The sequence below is a fragment of the Protomyctophum parallelum genome (genome assembly GCF_964188405.1).
Source record: "Protomyctophum parallelum genome assembly, chromosome: 1".
Classification (NCBI taxonomy): domain Eukaryota; kingdom Metazoa; phylum Chordata; class Actinopteri; order Myctophiformes; family Myctophidae; genus Protomyctophum; species Protomyctophum parallelum.
Genome location: NC_139697.1, coordinates 30426823 through 30450007, shown reverse-complemented (window position 1 = coordinate 30450007; position 23185 = coordinate 30426823). Strand labels below are relative to the sequence as shown.

At 42.6% G+C, this 23185-nt stretch overlaps 1 protein-coding gene across 2 annotated transcripts in view; it reads left to right on the top strand.

Moving 5' to 3' along the window:
- The first annotated feature begins 1758 nt into the window (after positions 1 to 1758).
- fam91a1 (family with sequence similarity 91 member A1) overlaps positions 1759 to 23185 on the top strand; it is a 56640-nt gene continuing 35213 nt past the window's right edge. For both annotated transcript variants that reach the window (XM_083772587.1, XM_083772586.1), the window contains exons 1-7: positions 1759 to 2057; positions 5030 to 5114; positions 9674 to 9825; positions 12639 to 12696; positions 16608 to 16675; positions 17415 to 17528; positions 20144 to 20234. In XM_083772587.1, coding sequence (XP_083628713.1) covers positions 1986 to 2057; positions 5030 to 5114; positions 9674 to 9825; positions 12639 to 12696; positions 16608 to 16675; positions 17415 to 17528; positions 20144 to 20234 — 640 coding nt within the window. In that variant the 5' untranslated portion in view covers positions 1759 to 1985. The remainder of the gene's footprint in view (positions 2058 to 5029; positions 5115 to 9673; positions 9826 to 12638; positions 12697 to 16607; positions 16676 to 17414; positions 17529 to 20143; positions 20235 to 23185) is intronic.

Here is a 23185-nt window from a genome sequence, read left to right as displayed (position 1 = left end):
CACTTTCAACCTGGTGTCCCTATTTTTGGCATGTCAAAATGTAATTTGTATTTTGTATTTGGGAACCAAAGATCTGTATCTTTATTGAAAGATATCAAGAGCTGTACCATGATCTGAAGTTGGGGAATAAGGCAACGATATGAATGAAATGACTTAGTCGACTCGTACAACAGAGAATAGCTGAACTACAAAAGGCACGATGATGTCTTTATCTTCTGACTGTAAAAGGGCCTTATCTCCACGAAGCAAGCCTCTGTGAAGCTCCAGGCGCAATGAGATGAGTTATTGTCATGTTTGTTTAGGGGTGTATGGCGAGGAATCTGAGACACAGAATCTGTCGTGGACAGATTGAATAACACACAGCTACATGGGAGTGAGCTGTCTGTCACTATAGCGTTGGTGGTGGTGGTGCACTCTGACACACTGAAATCCTACACTTTTTTTTACCGGTTACCAAGTGACAGCTACTAAATGCATGTTGCTGCTGCATGGTGTGTGTACTAACTGGGCGTGAGGAGGGACGTCGCCGAAGAGGAGGGTGAATATTTTCGAGGTCCCTAATTCCAGCTCAAAGGTCGTCTAACCATTTACCACGCACACACACACACACACACACACACACACACACACACACACACACACACACACACACACACACACACACACACACACACACACACACATTGATTTCATATATATATATATATATATATATATCGTTATTTTGATTAATTTTATCTATATAATTATTTTTAAACTAAATTATATCCTATAGCCCACAGAAAATGACAGAATCCGACATGCACTGACTAGACAGGCTATACAGCAACACACAACAAAATATCATTAAAGCCTGATTTATCCCTCTGTTTTTTGTGACAATCAAAAAATAAAATACCTGAACATACCTGTTTTTGGACTTTTCTCAGCCTTGAAGGGGCCTCTTATAGACACCCTGCTGAGTGCATACGATAAGATACCTCGGACAAGAGAGATTTATTATTATTCATAATGTTCACATAATAAGTAGCCTACAGTAATCTAGTCATCAAAACAAATATAGCCTACGAAGAGCAACTTAACACGTTTGTGGGCTCTTAAAAGGCAAAATGTATGTTTATGAGCAGCAGGTCTGATAAATAATTTATGTTTCTTGATAGGCTATATAATTTAACTTTTAATCTTGTATATAAGATTTTCCCTCATGAAAAAAAATGATTCATGGTAATTGATAATTTAATCCATTCACAGCCATTAATAAAATAACAATAAAATAATAAAATAAAGTCTACCGTATAGTGGTTGTGGTTCTCAAAGTGGGATCTTTGAGAGGGGGTTCCAGGCGGTCCACAGCTAAATTAGTTAATTAGAATGAGTGAAATCAACCACTTAAGTCCTATATACCGTATCTCAAAAATAGTTATAATAGCCGATACGAGCCCTCAATGTACACTGCAACCCATGGCTTGTAGATCTGCTAATTAAATTTACCCCCCCACCACCACCAATAATTTCATAGATTTATTTTCAATACAAATGCAGCAATGCATTGATAAAGAGCAGATTGCTGTGTGTCTGAGTACTTACATGACTATATGTACTGCGTCCACCACTGTCTAAGTAATAAGCAAGTAATAGAAAGATGAATACAGTAAACACTCCATTCATTCACATCCATCCATGGTGTCACGCCTGGCCCGGACGTGACGTCAGCGGCCAAAAGCGTGACGAACGGCTCGCTCGAAAATACAACAAGGAAGTGGTAACGTTTTTTTTGTATTGGAAAGCAGAATAACCTTTAGCGGCACATATCCGATCATTCGATCATTGATCGGTGTGTGTGTGTGTGTGTGTGTGTGCGCGCGCGCGAGTGTGTGTGTGTGTGTGTATGTGTGTGTGTGTATGTGTGTGTGCGCGCGCGTGGTCGGGGCTGGGGGGTGCAGACATAGTGTTTAAGCCGTCGTGTACTATATCTGCACTGCAATATGAACACGGACGTAGAATTTCACATCAGACAGAATTATCCGTGGAACAAACTACCAGCTAATGTCAAACAGGTAATGTGTCATTGATGTCATTATTATATTGCATACTGTAAATGTATCGATCTGTCCCCCGAGGGGGGGTGCGTGCATGTGTCATTGACACTAATCGGTCGGTCACACACATGATCTGTAACGGAGCCATGATAACCATCATCGCTGTATATATTATCGTCACAGAATTACATGTCAATCACGTGACTGATCGATTTGACGGGTGATGTCATCATGCCAGGAGAGGACAGACACAAGTTATGATTCATAATATTTATGACAGTGGCGACAAATGTGATGCCCCCTCCATGATGACGCTTTGATTATGGCTCCATAAATCCCACCTACCAGTACTAGCAAACCACTGAGCTGTTATGTCATGATTCTCATGAATGACCTCTCTCTCTCTCTCAAGTGTCAAGTAAAATCAATAAAAAACCAAGAAATTATACAGTACACAAATTAAAGGGAATACTCATAAATGTATAAACAGAGCTATGTCTCAGAGAGGTTTCTCTCTGTCTCTCTTTCAGCTTATAGTGGAGGATATTAATGAAACGATCGTTCACTTTATGGTACAAGCACCAAATTTGGTACACAAGTGCTTCAGAACCTACTCTCTCAGAAAAGTACGTTGTCCACTTGAAAAAACTAAATGGCCACCATTTTTCAAGATGGCCGCCAAATGAAAAGGGCCTTTTGTGGCGGTTCTGGACAACCGTGGGTCCGACCGACTCGAGACCGGGCACTGCACTCCCTGTGCGTGTGTGGAACGTGTGTGTCGAATTTGAAGTCGGTGGGGCAAACGGTTCTCGGGTTATGTGGATTACAGATGTACAGACACACACAGACTTGAATATGTCAATAGGCAATGCCCATTGGGGTTTTTTTTAGATGATGGGTAAGAAGAGAGAGATGTGATGTCAGGTGGTGTGGGCTAAGAAGTGGTCAGGGCTATATGAGATGTACAGTAAGTGTAAAGAGAGATGGTGAGGGAGGGAGAAAATTATTTGTACCAATTGACCAGACAGTAGACAGTAGTGTAACAGGTTAAGGTTGGAAACGGTGGCACTGATGAAAAGGAGGCACAGCTGGAGGTGGCAGAATTAAGGATGCTATGGTTCTCATTATGAGTGAAAAGGAAGGACATTATCAGAAATTACTGAATTAGAGGATCAGCCCAGGTTAGAAGGTTTGGGGATAAAGCAAGAGAGGTGAGGTTGAGATGGTTTAGACATGTGAAAAGGAGGGATGAGGGTACATTGGGAGAAGGATGCTGAAGATGTAGCTGCCAGGTAAGAGGATGGCCAAAGACGGGGTTTAAGGATGCTGTGAGAGATGACATGAAGGTGGCAGGTCACAGAGGAAGATGCAGAAAACAAAACCAAATGGGGTCCATGTGTGGTCCAGCCCTATGGAATGTAAAATTCAAGCATGTGCTAATGAAAAGTATTTAAAATATATAGTTTTGATGCTCATCCTATCCTACTACTATAGGGGATGCAAAGCAATATGTCCGTTTATCCGTCCGACTTCTTCTACCAAATCACTCCGTTAGCACACATCTCTCTATGCACAAAAAATGATGCATGCCACAGAAATCCATCTGCACTACATTGCATCCATGTCATATTTACTGTACAAATATTGCTTTTGTATGACATACTGTTATTGCACAACATTTCACTGTGACACAAATTACATTACAATTTCCACATTAACCGACCCCTCCCCTTTTCCCTGCACGTGCACGTGCACACACACACACACACACACACACACACACACACACACACACACACACACACACACGGTACTGTACTGTACAGTACACTACAGTATGTTACAGTACAGTATGGTAAAGTACAGTACGGTACAGTAACGTGCGGTACGGCATGGTACAGTATGATACCATAAAGTATGGTACAGTACAGTATGATGCCGTACAATACGGTACGGTACGGTACGGTACAGTACAGTACAGTATGGTACCGTACAGTACAGTACAGTACAGTACAGTACAGTACAGTACGGTACGGTACGGTACGGTACGGTACGGTACGGTACAGTACAGTACGGTACAGTATGGTACAGTATGATACCATACAGTAAGGTACAGTACGGTACAGTATGGTACCATGCAGTACGGTACAGTATGGTACAGTATGATTCCATACAGTAAGGTACAGTACGGTACAGTATGGTACAGTATGGTACATTACAGTACAGTACAGTACGGTACAGTATGGTACCATGCAGTACGGTACAGTACGGTACAGTATGGTACAGTACAGTACAGTACGGTACAGTACAGTACAGTACAGTACAGTACGGTACAGTATGGTACCGTACAGTACAGTACAGTACAGTACAGTACAGTATGGTACAGTATGATGCCCTACAGTGCTGTACAGTATTATACAGTAGTATGGTACAGTACATCACAAAGGTATAGCCAAATATATGCTGAAATGCAAAACCAGTCTAATTTTGGTGGCCATCTTGAAATATCACCGCCATATTGGATTTTTGGATGGCTTGGTTTAAAAAGTTAAAGAGTTGACCAAAGGAATGTTCACGGCAAATGTCACGCTTGTATCACCAAGCGAACAACCGTTCCAATGATCTGCTAATTGCACAAATTCTGTGTGTGTACGTCTGTAATCCACGTAACTCGAGAACCGTTCGCCCCACCGACTTCAAATTCGACACACACGTTCCACACACCCACAGGGAGTGCAGTGCCCGGTCTCGAGTCGGTCGGACCCACGGTTGTCCAGAACCGCCACAAAAGGCCTTTTTCATTTGGCGGCCATCTTGAAAAATGGTGTCCATTTAGTTTTTTCAAGTGGACAACGTACTTTTCTGAGAGAGTAGGTTCCGAAGCACTCGTGTGCCAATTTTGGTGCTTGTACCATAAAGTGAACGATTCACATGATATATTGACTTAGTGTTCATGTTTAAATATTAAATAAATATTTTCTTTTTTTCAGGGCCTGGGAAACTCTCAGAGGGAGTATGAGAAACATGTGCTGCTCTACAGTATCCGCAACCAGCTGCGATTCCGCAATAACTTAGGTGAGCAGTGAGCATGAAACAATAATACACCATTGAAGGTCAACAATTACCCCCTCGGGCCAGAATAGAGAAAAATGCAGAATTTGCCAAAGGGGCAAGTTGGGCAACACATTCTGGTGGTATTGCTGTAGTTTGTACTGTAAACCAAGGGTTTCTAAACTTTTCAGGCCGCGACCCCCCAAAATAATGATATTTGAATTGTGGACCCCGGGCCCCGACCTTGACTAGCAATTTGAATGATAGGCATTATACATATACTCGGTTTCACAGATAAATATAGTGAAAATGGCCAAACTACAAGCTCAGAACGCCTCGCTGTGCGAGATAAAAAGGTCTTAAAATTCATTCAATTGTAACTTTTGTAATGTGCAGATACCCTGTATGCACTTATACTGTAAGTTGGTTTGTTTACTGTTGAGTGAGAAATCAATGTTGGACATTAAGCTAATCATCTCCAAAATAATGTAGGGACCCCCCTGGGCGTCCCGACCCCCAGTTTGGAAACCACTGCAGTGAATGATGGGGGGACTCCCATCAATAAAAAAACAAAACAAATCAAAAAACAATTAATTTCTTAATGAATTTCAGTCATGGAACCATAAAGCTGCAATGTGGAACTTCATCATGTAATGAATAACATGACATGAATGTTAATATACTGTAACTATACCGGTAGTAGATCTGCAGCGGTTGGAGGTGGTCTCCTGGCGTATACTGTTCCATTGAGACATTATGGGGCCGATTCATACTCCTATTTTAGAGCCGAATAAAAGTCGGTTCGGCGCTGTAGAGCCTACACTGTGACGTCATTTGAGGTTCGGGGGGGCGGGTACCGTCCTAAAGTCGGCTCTTCGGTACTACTGAAAATGTCTGCCGAGCCGAAATCATTTCATCATCACAGTGCCGAAACAGCGGTAAAATAGGAGTATGAATCGGCCCTTAGACCCTGGTGTCAGGTGAGATTTAAGTAGTACTGGCTGAATCTCCCAAGCCCATATCTCCCCGGTCCAACGGGCGAATCCCTCTTAGAAGAATGGTAGAACCATGGTCTCCCAGGGGTGCAGGCGTTTATCCGACATACCAAAAGTCCCACATGCGCAAATCACCCGTTGCTCCCGACATGCTTTGTGTTGGCATGTGGTTAGGGTTAGGACAGTGTTTGGGTAGGATGTCGGACTAATGACTGTCGGACGCTTGGTATGTCGGAACACATTCCTGCACCCGTCGCCCACGCCCATGGACCCCAATCTGAAAAGATTTTCATAAGAGAATATTTGCAGCAGAAAATGGAATAAAATGTTCTCTGTACCCCACTTTGAGAGCCACTGACATGCATAACCTTGCAAGTTTAGATGAAGTCATTATAAGGAGTGCATGGCCAATAAATCAGTGATTGAAGATAGCTTTCCATTGCCATGGTTACTGTACGCATTAGCTTCTTGGCTGGCATGAGCCTCATGGCATTGTATTGAATCATTATATCAATAAATCTGGTCTCTATCGGATTACAGTGATGCAAAATGGCATGTAATTAATGAAAACTACTTACAGTTGTTGAGTTTAATTATGTGACTGTGACTTATACCCTCAGGCATGTATAACTAGGCTAGTTCTTGCTTAGAATTACATTGTAAACTAGAAGAAGTGCCCCTCAGGGCACAGGTCTCCACCAGGATTGATATTTGGATAAAAGGACTAATATAGTGAATGGGCAGCCAGCTAGTCCAAAACTCAGCCGCTCGTCTACTCACAGGTACTCGCAGACGTGAGCATATCACACCTGTCTTGGCCTCCCTTCATTGGCTCCCTGTCCGCTTCAGAGTGGATTTTAAAATTCTTCTATTTGTCTTTAAATCTATAAATGGTCTGGCTCCTCTTTATTTGTCGGACCTTATTGAGGTTTATACTCCTGCTAGATCTCTGCGGTCTGAGGGCCAGCTAAACCTCAGGGTCACAAAGAAGACCCGCTTAAAGTCCAGAGGCGACCGAGCCTTTTCTGTTGTAGCCCCTAAACTATGGAACGCACTCCCCTCCCACGTCAAATTGGCCCCCTCCATCGAGACCTTTAAATCCCGCCTGAAGACCCACCTCTATACCTTGGCTTTTAACCCCGCTTGAGTTCCTTTGGTCCTTGTATATGTTTCGTCTCACTGTGATGCTGTTGTTTTTCTGTTGTTTTCTGTAATGTGTCTCAGTTGTTGTCACTGTTTGTACTTTGTTTTCTCGCTGTTGTTTTTCTGTGTGGTAGCTTTAGTGCACTTGTTTTTATTTTATTTTATTCTCCTGTACAGCACTTTGTAAACTCTGAGTTTTAAAACGTGCTATATAAATAAAGTGGATTGGATTGGATTGGGCACATGAATGGGCCATGGCATTCGAAAAGGCAGAATTGAAAAATGCAGGCCAGATGTTTTTCCTTGGGCTGTAGGGAGTGTGCACACACCGTTTTGTGCATACAAAGTTTTAAGCAGATCGGTGTATGTCAAGACGTGACTTTGCTTGTTATAGCGCCACCATGAGGCTGATTTGAAAAGTGGCATTGCTTCCTCAGCCTAGTGTAGTGGGAATAATGCGTGCACAGTTGCACTGCACTTGGGCCCTGCGTTCATGATTTGCAGCATTTTGTCTTGATCACATGACTAATGAGATCATGTGTACCGATTTGTGTGAGATTTGGATGAAATCTGTGCGACTAATATAAACAAATGTGTTTTGCAGAAATTGGCCTCATGCTGGTGCTATAACTGGGAGATAGGGGAAATGTTTTGCCATGGCTTCTAGGGAGTGCGCATACAAAGTTGTACACAGATCGATGCAGTTATAGGTAAAAACAGGAATTGGCCTGTTATTGCGCCACCATGAAGCTGATTTGGAAAGAATTAAGTTGCATGTAGTCCTCAGCCTAGTGGAAATGTGCGTGTATAATTTCACAGAAATTGCACACTGTGTTTGTGATTTGTGGCATTTTGTTGGAAACGGACCAGTCATGTGAGCTTTGGAAGCCAATCTTAGCCAATCAGGATGGAATATGGGAAATGGTGCAGATCCCTGTTGATCACATGACTATGGATATAGTGTAAGTGTATACCGATTTGCGTGATATATGGATAAAATGTGTACGAGCAATGTTGTGTATAGAAATGTGTGTTTGCCAAATTTGGCCTAATAGTGACGCTATAACAGGCCGTTGTGGAATATTTGGGGCAGAGGTTCGTCGTTGGCATCCAGGGAGTGTGTGTGCACAGTTTGGCATGGATGGGGCCAACGGTGCTGGAGATTAGCTGGTAACGGACACACACACACACACACACACACACACACACACACACACACACACACACACACACACACACACGTCGAACGGACAGACTCTCTTCCCATGCTTTCGGCCTGGTGGAGACAATAACAACTGCTGTTATTTTATTCATGCGTAATGCGTAAATCACATCTTAGTAGTAAGAATTGAAATCGATTAGTTCTAACTATAATGTATGTAATCTGAAGACTCACCTCTTCAGACTCAGGCTAAAATGTAATTTAGATGGCATGTTTTGTGGACAGATGGCAGGTAATTTGTAGACATGTAGACCTGGCATTCTGTATAGTCTACTCTATACTCTATCGTGTATAGTTTCAATGTACAGATTCGTTTTTTTTTAATATTTGTTTTGGGGCTTTTTATGCCTTTATTGATAGGGAACAGTAGTCAGACAGGAAAGGGGGAGAGAGAGGGGTACAGGCTTTAGTTTTGACATACTATTGATCCGAAACCTCAATCCTTAACCTAACCATAACCGCAAGCACGGGAACAGCGCATGTCGGACCATCGCATTTTCGCATTGCATCGCATGTCCCCGCGCTTCGGACCTTTGGTGTATCGGAAAAGCGTGCACACCCCCAGAGAGAGGCCTGGGCCAGGGCTCAATGGTCCAGGCACCTTGGCTGGTAATCCATTCTGGCGGTGTGCCGCGGGTTCGACTCCCGATCCCGACGGCCTTTACCAATTTTGACAGGTTTTTGACATTTTCTGGGTACAGACGACCTTTCTTAAATGGTAACCCGTTAATTAGCCGTTAAGAATAAAATATACTTGTTTGCATGGACGAATGTCTGTGAATCACTCACCCGCCAGGACATCATTTGCGGTTGTGAAACTGTTGAAGTATGGGCTCCGAGCTGTACAGTATATCCAAATGTGGGTAAACATGCTGAAGACTATTCACCACTATTAACGGTTACCGGTTAACCATGAACACCCCTTCTTTGGTTTTACCTGCAGAAAAGGTGTGTGTGTGTGTGTGTGTGTGTGTGTGTGTGTGTGTGTGTGTGTGTGTGTGTGTGTGTGTGTGTGTGTGTGTGTGTGTGTGTGTGTGTGTGTGTGTGTGTGTGTGTGTGTGTGTGTGTGTGTGTGTGTGTGTGTGTGTGTGTGTGTGTGTGTGTGTGTGCGCGCGCTTGTGTGCTTTACTTTTACATGAGTGTAAACTAGTATATGGTGGTGTGCATGAGTGCACGGCACTAGGCTGGCCCACGTTCTAATAAATCTGTGTGTGTGTCCACAGTGCGCCACGTGAGGAAGGACGAGCGCAAGTACTACGAGGAGCTGCTGAAGTACAGCCGGGATCATCTGATGCTGTACCCGTACCACCTGTCTGACATCATGGTCAAGGGACTGCGCATCACCCCCTTCTCCTATTACATAGGAATCATGGAGGTAAGCACTCAGCAATGTCATTCGTGTTCCTTTAACTCTGAGAGTGTACAATTGCACTGGACCCTTACAGAAGTTACAGGTCCATTTGGTTCCTATAACTATCGTAGGAATCGTGGGGGTAAGCAGGCTACTCCTCCTGCATAGGGGATTTTGTCACAACCAAGACTAAATATCAGAAATACGTGCTGTAGTTGTGTTTTCCATCATGTATGACATCAACGAACCCCTCGCATGCCCTATGCTTTCAAAGGAAAGTGTGCACTAGTGTTTAACGATCTTTATCATATTGTTTTCTAGATATGAACATGCAAGATATTAACATTTCAAAAGGGAATGCTGTATATACAGCATTCATATCATTGCCATGCCCTGTATACATTGCCATGCTCTGTATGCATTGTCATGCCCTGTATATAACAAATAAAATAGCCCTTCACATTGGTTTTATAGCTTATTTCAATAAATGAAACCAAATCGAAGAAAATCAATGAAAAAAGCAATAATTATTTTTTTATGAAAACATTTTATGAAAAAAATCAATGAAAACATTTTATGAAATAAAATCAATGGAAACAATCGAAAAAATCAATGAAAAAAATCAATCGGGTGGTCGAGGCAACACAGAAATATGTGAGGAGTACCAATTCTCATAACGAAAAAAGAATGTCCTGACTATAATTGTTTAGATATCGATACTGCATACCGGTATGGGAAATGCCTCCGATACTGCTTAAAATGGATTGGGAATGGGTGATTATGTGAGTCTATGCGTAATGATCTGATTATCGGGTGAATACGAGTTTAAATCAAACTACAAATAATTGGACCGGGGGTTCCCCCCCTGAACCACCTCACTACAGAGCTTCATATTTTGCTTTTCAAATACAGGATCACTGTTGGATGAAATTGGAGCCATGACCTCTGTTATGGCAGTTCGAGGCTGAAAGAGGGAGATAAATGCTAATTTGTGTAGTTTCAGTTTCAGGCCAAAACTAAAGGCCATCCCATAATATATGCAGTAGTATGTAGATGCACATTATCTGTCCTATGCCAGTTCAGCCTAAAGGTGTCTATGCAAAGGTTATATTAGGCAGATGGGTTAATTGTTTACCTGGTATCCTATGGTTTCAATGTACGACGTACGTACATGTGATCCTTGTTCGCTGAAGCACTACATTATCGCTGCATTTGATGTATGCATTTACAGTACCTTGCTTATTGTAAGTCGCTCTGGATGAGAGCGTCTGCTAAATGCCTAAATTTTAATTGCCTCTCTCGGCTTAGTGAAATTAATTCAGAATATTGAATTTTGTAACATTGTATTATGATGGAAAGGCAATTATGTAGAGAGACCTGCCTATTATTCAGAATTATTTATTGTTTTACTATATGCTGCTGGGTAGCTTGTTTTGTATTGGTAATTTAAATCGACAAAGTAACTAAAACTTTAGAGTTAAAAGTTTGAGTAAATGTACATAGTTACTTTCCACCACTGCATTTGGGCAAAATGTAATCTGTAAAGTGTATCTGAAAAACAAAATACAACCAAATACACTGTCAAGTATGAAAAACAAAAGCATGCCACTGTGTTGTGGCTGTATTGTCCCTCCAGGGCGTTCCTCCATTCTTCTTAGCACAGAACCTCACTCGGCATGTCTCAGGACATGGTGACCAGTCTGGTTTCGTTTGGCCACTAGGTGTCACCGAATGCTCACTGAACCCTCATCATTTTGGGGCTGTGGCTCAGGAGGTAGAGCAGGTCGTCCAATGATCCGTGGGTCAGCAGGTCCAAGTGTCCTTGGGCAAGACACTGAACCCTACATTGCCTCCAATGAGTTGGTCGGTGTGAGCTTGCCACCATTGGTTGGTGAATGTGGCAAGTGAGGACGCTGGCGTTGACTGTTAACCGCTTCACCTCCTAATGTATGAATGAATGAACCATTGTAAAGCGCTTTAAGAAAGCGCTATAAGAATGCCATTGCCATGGCATTCATTCATTATAATGTGTTGACTCAGGCTGGAGTCTGTGGGTCAGGACAGGACTCACAGACGGGTTGACTGTAAAATGTAAACAGGTTTGATGGTACCATTTTTCATAGAGTAGCCACATTCAAATTAATTGCATTGCTTGCGTGCGTGCGTTTGTGCGGCTGCGTGCGCGGCTGCGTGCATGCGTGCATTCTCCCAAATTGGTATTGCATGTCGAGGGGCCTCAATAGAGCACACCTCCAAAAGCACCTTCTTCTGTCCATAGGATGTGCCACAAATGCAAAGATTTGAACCATACATTGTAGAAACGATATTTCCCCCTACAGCTTCCTAAGTTCCTGTCCTGCAATTTTGTTTTGACCTTTGACCCTATACTTTCAAAATGTGAAAATAGCTAATCTACAAGCTCACAACATACTGCGACCATTGTGAGCTTGGAGATAAGTTATTTTCACTTTTTATTTTATTTTGAAAGTATACAATTATTAAATTATAACATTTTTACTACAATGTTCAATGTCAAACAAAAATATTATCATTAATCGCAATTATTTGTATGACAATTTATCATCAAGTGAAATTTCCTGATTGTGATAGCCCTACTGGGTAGGCCACCCAGCCTGGCGAAGACCTGTGCACCTTTCTGGTTAATTTATAGTTCTCATTCTTGGCCCTTTGAATGTGGTTATTCAAAGGCAGGGGAATGTACCGTAGCACCGCCAGCACTCCAGAGAAGAAATTGTTTTCATTCTCTCTCTCTCTCTCTCTCTCTCTCTCTCTCTCTCTCTCTCTCTCTCTCTCTCTCTCTCTCTCTCCTCCTGCAGGACATTATGAACAGTGAGAAGAGTTATGACTCCCTGCCCAACTTCACCGCTGCTGATTGTGAGTTCCCTCGCAGTTCCCTGCCTTTTCCACAGTCATTATTTTGTAAAGGCCTGTCAGAATGCAAATACGAGGAGCAATCACTGTGAAGTGCTGCAGAGCTGTAACTCCCCCCGCAGGACGCTTTGACCTTAGCACACTTTCATCTACAAGCTTAAAGCAATCTTTGGCTTTTTGCAGAACCTTTGCAAAGTCTGGCATGCATTTATCCCCGTATGCATTCCGAACACGCACGACGGCCCAGCATTGGCCTTCCAATAATGTAATGACTGATTTAGCAGTTATTTAGCGGTTGCTAGTTTGTGATTGTCCTACCCCCCACATAGGTGGACCAATCACAGCTCATGATCCTAGGTGCATGACAGAAACCTTTTCAATAGTGTCCCCCCGCCCGGTATATCTCACTGCGGCAGAGAACAGACATTCCACGAAACCGCACAGAATCTAAAGACTTGTTCGTGAAGTGTTCACCTAGCAACGTGCTATTGATAGTTAGAGGTTGGACAGGGTAGCCAAGCCTTTAGAAGACTCTTTGTCTTATTTAAACAGGGTGTATACTGTACTGTAAGTGATATGTTTTGGTAAAAATATATATTAAAAAGTTAAAGCTCTATATTGCGATCATTTCATTTCTATGGAATGTTTGTTCACTTACAGTGGTCTGGTCTCCCCATCTGTCAGGTTGGGATACCATTTTTTTCGAGCCCCACAAAGATCATTTACCATGAACTTTGTAGTGTTCCAGACCCAATATTCCAATTCACTTGTTTAACAACTGGGATTCCGACCCGAAAACGTGTTTTCTCATTACTAACATGCTGGAGAGATGGGGGGGAATTACTGAACGAACTGGGTATTACTGAACGAACACCATAGCATTATAGCAATGATTTCTATTAGAGATAGAGATATCTAACAATTATTTATTAACAAAAACAACAACAAAATATGACTTCGCACCTCTTTAATGAGCCTTTCACTATCTTGAAAACTGTATTTTAAACGTGTAGCTTCTGCAAGCCAAGTTCTGTGATTATATAATAATATATGTTCATGTCCTTTGTCACTTTTGTTCAGGATACTTCATTGCCAGTTGGTACAATAGTTTTAGATAAAAAGCCAGAATTATACCGTTGAACACTCATCCCAGAGTCAGCTCATGTCAAAATGAGCGTGCTGCAAATATAAAATGTCTGGTATAATGTCTAGCATATGGCTTTGTGATTTAATAGTCTTTGTACTTCAGCCAAAATGCCCCAGCACATTGGATTTAGAGATATTGCATACAGAAATCTTCTAGCGTTTATTGGCAATATTGGCGCAAGGCACTGAGCCTAAAAACATTTCCCTTGCAAATTAAAAACAGCATCTCCAAAACAATTTCCCAAGATGTTTTTACCACATAGGAGGACAGTAATCTGTCACCAAAAGGGTTTTCAGCCCCAGTGGCTTACGACAGCAGTGCTAATATTTCCTACTTATCTCACTAGCCAAAACGGTTGCCAGCAGTGCTCCAACTATCAATGCGGCGTAAAATAAATAAAATAAAGGTTGTGCGTGGCCCGAGGTTGGTTGTTGATTGGGGCCATGTGGGGTTCATCTGTGCCGAGTTTCATGCTTTTGTCACCAACTGAACTATCATGTATTGAAAATGGCAATTTCCCGCTTAGCTATTAATTGTAATTGTTTGTTTGCTTGTATTTTAATTCTTATTTTTTTAAATGTCCTATTTTGTGTGATGTTTCACTATTATTGTTTCTTTTGTAAAGCACTTTGTAACTCTGTTTTGAAAGGTGCTATATAAATAAAGCTTTATTATTATTATTATTATTATAATTATTATTATTATTACATGATTTAAAAAATCAGTGAGGGACGCTCTTATCATCATACATCATCATGAATCATCTCATTCTGGCCAATCACAATTTGCGTCCTCACTTTTCCGTCTTCAATTTTGTCTTCAATGTTTGTTCACACGAACCTGGAAAGCTGGCCATAGAATGGGCTATAGCGCCCCTCAAAAACATATCAATGTTATACTACTCGATAATATCTTGCACTGGGGCCCACTTGCAATACATCCTCTACCGAAACCTGTGGGTCTGTGCCCACAGGTTGGGAGCGGCTGCTCCAGAGACTGTTGCAGTAGTGTTGCGTCAGAGCTGAAAGTCAGCCCCCGCCGCAGGGTACCATGACTTTTGTACTTGTCAGGTGAGACGGGCCTTGGCAGGAGCTGGGGACTGAGTGAGGCCTGGCAGATTAAAGCTGCCAGCGAGCTGTCACTGCCTGTCCTGCAGGGAGCGCTGTCTCCTCTAATCCCCCTGGAGGGCATGGAAGTTTGTCAAGATATAGTATATATAATATATATATATATATATATATATATAATATAGTATATATAATACGTACAACTCTTATCTGCCTGTAAAAGCTGATAGTCTGCTCCCGACCCATTTCTGCCACTACTCAACTGTCTCACGGATATTAAAAGTTGGATGGACAACAACTTCCTCACTTTAAATGAAAATAAGACTGAGGTAATAATTTTTGGCCTACAATCAACACCTTCCCTCTCCACCTTGGGCCCCCTCAGCACCAATATTCACTCCTCAGTCAAAAACCCCTGCTTCTGACTATGCCCTCAACAAAGTACAGGTCTAGAGGTGACCGAGCTTTCTCAGTGACCGGCCCCAAACTCTGGAACAGTCTGCCCCTGCGGATTAGGTCCGCTCGCTCCCTAGGAGCTTTCAAGTCCTCTCTTAAAACAAATTTCTCCATGGCTTTTAACTCTATTTGATTCTTGATTTTAAATGTTTGGTTTTGCTCTAACTGTGTAATCATTTTTTTTTAAATACATACAGGATCTCATTGGTCCCAGAGAGACACCAAATTTAGTTTGAGCTGAAAAGATTGATTCATGTGCTGTTAGATGGACAGTGTTAGTGTTTGTTTGTCTTGGCAGAGTGCCCATCTCCCCTGTGCTGTGTCCCCTGTACTGTGTCCCCTGTGCTGTGTCCCCTCTGCTGTGTCCCCTGTACTGTGTCCCCTGTGCTGTGTCCCCTCTGCTGTGTCCCCTGTGCTGTGTCCCCTGTGCTGTGTCCCCTGTGCTGTGTCCCCTGTGCTGTGTCCCCTGTGCTGTGTCCCCTGTGCTGTGTCTCCTGTGCTGTGTCTCCTGTGCTGTGTCCCCTGTGCTGTGTCCCCTGTGCTGTGTCCCCTGTGCTGTGTCCCCTGTGCTGTGTCCCCTCTCTGTCCCTGACCCCAGAGAGCCTCTAGTGAACCTCCTCCAGTCCACAGCACTGTGACACTTTTGTGTGTAGACATTTTGTCATGCGAAGCTTAACTCAAAACTTTAATGGAGAGAGCATGTTTGTATGAGTCTGCACGCACAAGCACACGCGCGCGCACACACACACACACACACACACACACACACACACACACACACACACACACACACACACACACACACACACACACACACACACACACACACACACACACACACACACACACACACACACACACACACACACACACACACACACACACACACAGCTGTTTACAGACACACATTTAAATCCCCAGAAGGCCTACTTTAGTGTGTGTGTGTGTGTGTGTGTGTGTGCAGTATTACAAACATACTCTCTCCATTTAAGTGCATGGCGTGCGTGTGTGCATGTGCGTAAGTACTGCCACTGCAGAGTGGCAATGAGTCACTCACTGTACTCAATAGGCTCCTTCCTGGGTGGAAATAGCTCCAGCATGAGTCTGGAAATATTCTGGGAACCAATTTGCACAACTTCTCCCCTCACTCTGACTCTCTCTCCCAATTTCTTGAGCTCCTCAGACAGTAATTTAAAAATAAAATAAAAAATAGCTTGAGTCATTTCTGTCCCATCATCTCTTAGGTCTGAGGCTGTTGGGTATCGGGAGGAACCAGTACATCGACCTGATGAACCAGTGCAGGTCCTCCAAAGTGAGACAAACACTTTCCCTCCCATTCACGAGTAAATTGATTGTAGAACAGCTTCCCTACCATTAACGAGTTACATGAGTTACGTTTTCACTTTTCATTGTTTAATTCAGGTTTTGAATACGTTTTAAGACTTACCGGGTTTCCATCAGACAGAGTGGGATAGGTGACGCGTTCGGATGACGTCACAGCAAAAATTCAGTCGCACTGGCATGCAAGGGGTTCTGGGAAATTGAGGCCCAATGCATTCCAATGGCGGCGGTGGCGTGCAGCGGCCGCGTTCCTCCTCCACTCTGTTGTTGTGATCGCCACTTTGGATTCTTTTTCTACACTACAACAAAGTATCACACCATTTTAAAGCAGATTTTCCTGAAAAGGAACGATGATGTCGGCTTGGTGGAGTAGGAGCAGAAAATAAAGTGAATGCTGATGGTTACAAAAACACCCCAAACAAAAGAGTGATTGAGAAACAATTTTTCATATTGTATGCAACAGAAATTATTCATATGCATTACTCCTGTTCCTGTATCAAATATCCATAGCTTAATGTGTTTTTATGTGCTCTTTCTTGGGGTCATTTCTCTCTCTCTCTCTCTCTCTCTCTCTCTTTCTCTCTCTCTTTGTTGCATGATTGTGGCGCATACTACAAATAACAGATCTACAAGCTCACAACGTAGAATGAATTAATAATAACATGGCGGTTCTAATGTGCGTTTGTGTCCCCCACCCTTCCTCCTGACAGAAATTCTTCCGCAAGAAATCGGCGCGGGACCTTCTGCCTTCCAAGCCGGTGGAGATCTCGGTAGAGCCCTGGTGGGTCGCTCAAACAGGCTACATCACAGAGGATGACATTAGGGTGAGAAACCGCCATCATTTTCTAAGACAAAATCTGCAGGATATTGAGAAAAGGTGCCATGATGTTTATCTGGGTTTGATTTGTACAAAAATAATCGGCTTCAACCCATATTGAATCCTCACTAATACTCATTATTAGATGGTACCATTTTTGTCTACCCGTCTGTGTCTCAGAGTAGGGCTGTGAAAAGTTCAAGAAACCCACCTACCAGTAAAATGTTGCCAGCCCAAATGTAACAAACAAAATGATTAGTGCCTATGATATTGTGACAAGAAATGTTTCATTGCACTTTTTAGCATCTCTTCATGCTTACCATCACATTTTCAATTATGATCGGATCATAATCATTTATTGTGGAAACTAATGTTGCAATATATGATAACAAACGCATTGCTCTACAAAAGCAGCACAAAGGAGAGGCTAGAGAAAGCTTACAGCACATCACTCATGAGTCATATGCCGGATTTCAACTCTGGGCATTGCAGTTATGTGATAGAGATCTCTCAACATTTCTAATTTCTTTTTAGCCTTTTTCACCCTTGTTCCGTAACTGACTTTGACTGCCACGCCAAATGAGTTGCACAAATTGCTACCAGTTTACATTAGAGGTCGTCTTTATTTAACCACTTAAAACACCAGCATCCATGTTGTTTGGAAGGCTTTCGCAGAAAATCGACAAGCTCACAAAACCTTCTGCTGCGACGTGTTGTTAGCTTGTCGATTGGCTATTTTCAGCTAAAGCTTTCCCCACTATAACAGATAGTAAACGGAAATAGTGTAGAGCCCTGAGGGACCATATAGGGTTTAAGTGGTTGAAGTTCTGTTCAGAAATATCATGTACAGCAATCTTCAGATCTCAGTGTCCCAAGAATAACATGGTTTTTAACACAACATGAAACCCATTCAGGCCTGACGTAGAAATAAAAAAAGATTCTTCTAAATCCTCCAGTTTTCTGAAAGAAATATTTTCACGATTAAAAAAATAATAGCAGACCTACAAGCTTGTAGCACGCCACTCGGTGGCGCGCTATGAGCTTGTAGATTTTTCAATAGCTATATTATAACATAATGTTTAAAACACCAAAAGGGGTTCCCGCCCATAATGGGTTAACACATCATGATTCTGATTGGATCTGAGACATTACAGAACCGACCTGCACATTTCAACCGACCCAAACTATTCCTTTATTTTTGTCTGGCAAGGAAGTCTGCTTATAATTCTCCACGAGTAATATCTTTGTGCAGCGAACGCTGCATACAGAGGACGAGACGGAAAGAGATTGAAAGTCATTGACGGATGACACACTTCAAAGGTCACATTAATATGTGTATGTTTGTCATTTTGTAGTTCGGAGGAGTTCTGAATGAAGTGTCATAGAAATTGCGAAGGACTGACATGCAGCAATACAGCAGTTTAATTAGTTCTGCCACGGTTGAATACATATGGCGGAGACGCCTTAACCTTAACCCATTTCGACCGAGGCCAATTCTACAAAATGTCTTCTTTTCTGAAAAACCTTATGTTTCTATGTCAGTGGTTCTCAAACAATTTCATGTCAAGGAGCCCCAGAATTATATGTACTACTAGTCCTTACCCGTTCTGAATATATGAACAGCAAATGATGTTCAGTGTGGGTAATGCAATGTAATAGATCACATTACTGATAGGGGGGTTGTTTTCCCCGTGTGGGTCTGTTACGCGGAAAAGTGTGTCTCAGTATTAATCGGTCCCGTCACAACATGCATTTCACTGGTGACCCGGCCGGAAGCCGGCCCAACATGCATTTCACTGGTGACCCGGAAGTGGACAGACAGACAGAGACAGACAGACAACGATCGCTAAATTATTAGATAGATTTGGCCGCCGACCCGTATCTCAAAATATGTTGAGCTTGTAGATCTGCTCTTTTTCAACAGCTAAAGTATAACATAATGCAGCTTGAAACACCAAAAGGGGTTCCCGTCCAGAATGGGTTAAGGCTGTGAATAGTTTAACAGCATGCATATTACCGCGAAGTTCGTATCGCCTTTTACACGAGAACATGAATAAATCTTGCCGCCTCTCCTTACTTTTGTGCATTACTGATGTACAAATCAAAGTACAAATAAAACGACTGAAGGGCATATGGGCTGGCAAGATTTCTAATGTTTTTTTTTCCTTAATGTGTTTTGGCTTCACTAGATGGAGAGGAAAAGGGCATGGGGGTGGGGTGGTGTGCGGTATGAATTTGAGACAAATTCTCCCCCGGTGCATTGGGTCTGCGTGGCACTCTGCAGTTAATGATGATGATGCTTTTCGACCTACAGAATCTACCCAATGCATTTTTCTCTAGTAGTACATGCCCCTACCTGTCCTCCTCTGTTCAAGGTGCTTGATATACAAAGTAAACATAGATGCGCACGCACGCGCACACACACACACACACACACACACACACACACACACTCTCTATTTTGGATTATACTTGTGAGAAGAACATTTTACGACAGCATTGAAAACAGCCGGAAAATTGGAGATCACAATGCGGTGTCGCACTAACCCTAACCCAAAGTATAAAATGGGGAAAACTCTAACCCCAACCCCTAAACCTAACCTCTACTGTATATGATTGCAGATCTGTTCCCCGGCAGAAAAGAAGACCATTGATAAGATGATAGATGCGGGTCCCCAGCTGGCTGGTTCAATGGAGTACAACGTAGTTCTCAGTGAGTGTTCCTGTTTCCTGTTTGTAACGAAAAATGTGTAGGGTTCAGTCTGTGCGTTGACACTGGTGCCTTTAACCCAAGTGCTTTAACAAAACACTCCTTCAATGGACCAATAAGTGAACCGACAGAAAAGAGTCTGTTTCCTTTTGGGGTTCACAATGTCAGTTTATTTGAAAGAGGACCCTGCTCTTTCTGGTCAACGTCCTCTTTCTGTTCACAGTTCACACTATAGTTATTTTTTGGGGTTGGCACAGCAGGCGATCTATGTGTACACCAAACCTAGAGAGCAAAATTACAATGGCAAAGGGCAACATGAACCTGGAGTGTTCACAATGCACAGGTTAAAGGGACACTTCACCGTTTTTTGCAAAAGAAATATGTTAATGACGTTTAGAACACTTTCCTGGGGGTCTTTATGTGTGTAATATGTGGTTTTAGATATTTTAGATTTTAGCAGTGAGCCCAGTGTCTCTGATGTCATGGACACTGGGCTCACTTAGGCCCCTTTCCACTAGCAAGGTGGAACCAGAACTTTCCAGAACCTGAACCTATTGTTTTAGTTCTGGGTTTGTTTCCACAGCGCACAGCGCGGTACGGCACGGTTTCAGACCAGGTTCTCAGAACCTTTTTTCGGCCCTGCTTTTGAGGTAGTACTAACACTGAGTTCTGGGAACCTATGGGCGGGGCCAGCAGCACTGCTGCTCTCGATTGGTCGAGCTGAGGTGACAGCACTCTGAGCACTGAGGAGACCGGAGCGAGGAGAAGCGCACACAACACAACAGCGCACATTTTAAACTCCTAAGTGCGACACAGCGACAGCGGACACACAGAAAAATAACCTGGAAAAGCACACAGAAACACTATGGCCACGAGAGAGGGAGAGACAGAGCTTGTGTGTGCGTGAGGGAGAGAGAGAGAGAGCCATAAAGCTGTCGCGACGAGTTTTTGCTTGCAGTTGTTGTTCTACATTACAGCTAACAGCTAGGCTAACTGCAGATAGGGGGGTGTGTGCGTGTGCGTGTGCGTGTGCGTGTGTGTGTGTGTGTGTGTGTGTGTGTGTGTGTGTGTGTGTGTGTGTGTGTGTGTGTTTGCGTGCGTGTGTGTATGTGTTTGCGTGCGTGTATGTGTTTGTGTGCGTGTGCTTGCGCGCGAGAGCGCCATATGATCTATTCTAACAGAATCTTCTTTCTTTTTCAGGGCAAGGCATTAGGCATATCATTACTAGAAATGTGCTGTACACAATACTACACATTGGAAGAATTAAATTCAACTAGCACAACAGTTAAATGATTTGTATTTGCACATTTCTTGATATTGACATTACAACTGGACTGGAAGTTATGGCACAATTTGCTCAATCTGCTCAAGAGGCACTATAATTGCAACCCACACAATGTTAAATGCTATATTCAAAAGGTGGGTTATCATTTATCATCATATGAGCTATAGCCTATATGAGATATATTTTTCTCTTGCAGTTTAAGCAAAATAAATTGTACTGGTAAAGGTTGGAGAACAACTGGTCTAATGCATTTTAAACGGGTGTTTTACTGTTGTCCCACTCCCCACATGGAAAGGAAATCCATATCGGCAAATATAGCCTATATATAATGTATGCTGCATATATCCATGTTCATATAAACTACAGTATGTGCATATACAGTATATGTATTATGTATAGGAAATATATGTGACAGCTGTGGCATGTGGCATATAAAAATATGTTCATATTATTGGTTTAAAAAAGTACAATAAAGCAAATAAATTTGAAAATAGACAATCTACAAGCTCACGTGTCTCATCGAGCTTGTAGTTTGTCTATTTTCAGATGGCCGAAATGTATTTAAGTACAATACTATATACAGCTACTTTCCACCACTGTTGAATAATAACCAGTCATTATTTAAACATGAATATCTCTGTATTCCGGGACCCCCCCGGCCGTGCCAAGGGGTGGGGGGGGGGGGGGGGGGCCCTGCCGGCCGAGCTACTTAGCAGTGGGGGAATAGGGGGGGGGGGGGGGGGGGGTATATGGAAACAGAAGCATAACTTGGTTCTGGAACTTCACAGGTTCCTGGTAGTTCTGGGATCTGGAAAGTTCTAGTTCTGGTTCTTGTTCCACCCCATAGTGGAAAAGAGGCCTTACTTCCCGGACTACAATTCCCATAATGTTTTGGTCCACTGCTCCTCCTTGTGGATAGGGGGAGGGCTGTCTTACTGAGACAACATGTAGTCCAGGAAGTAAATGAGCCCAGTGTCCATGACATCAGAGACACTGGGCTCACTGCTAAAATCTAAAATATCTAAAACCACATATTACACACATACAAAACCCCAGGAAAGTGTTCTAAATCTTCTAAACGTCATTAACATATATCTTTTTCCAAAAAGGGTGAAGTGTCCCTTTAAGCTAGTCACAACACAGACTAGAAGCACTCCCTGTAGTGGTCTGAGGCTGAGCACAGTTCACTTCAAAGAGGTCGAAGTTTTCATTATAACTAAGCAAAAAATAGCGGAGTCATGGTCCGTGTCCACTTCAGACAGAGGCTGAAAGGGTACACATATGAAGAATAAAGGCAATGCTGGCGTAAGTCCAACAGGGACGTAGAGCTCAGCATTGACGCTGATGGCATTGACTGTAGTGATATGAGATCTTTTCATTTGCTGTGTAAATATCAAGCAAGCAAATATCTGGACCCTCGAAATGAATCGTCAAACAGACAAGACTCTGCCTTATTCAGTCAGTGAGGTTGATTGCACTTTTTCTCTGATCTTATCAGTTTGTTCAGTGCATTATGGCATTCTGTAGCAATAATATTAACAAACATTTTCAGTCTAGTGGGACTGTAGTTCAAGTCACGTACTGTTGTTCAAATCAAGTACTGTTATTCAAGTCAAGTACTGTTGTTCAAGTCAAGCCCATGATGGATTGCAAATCATCTTAAGCTGTT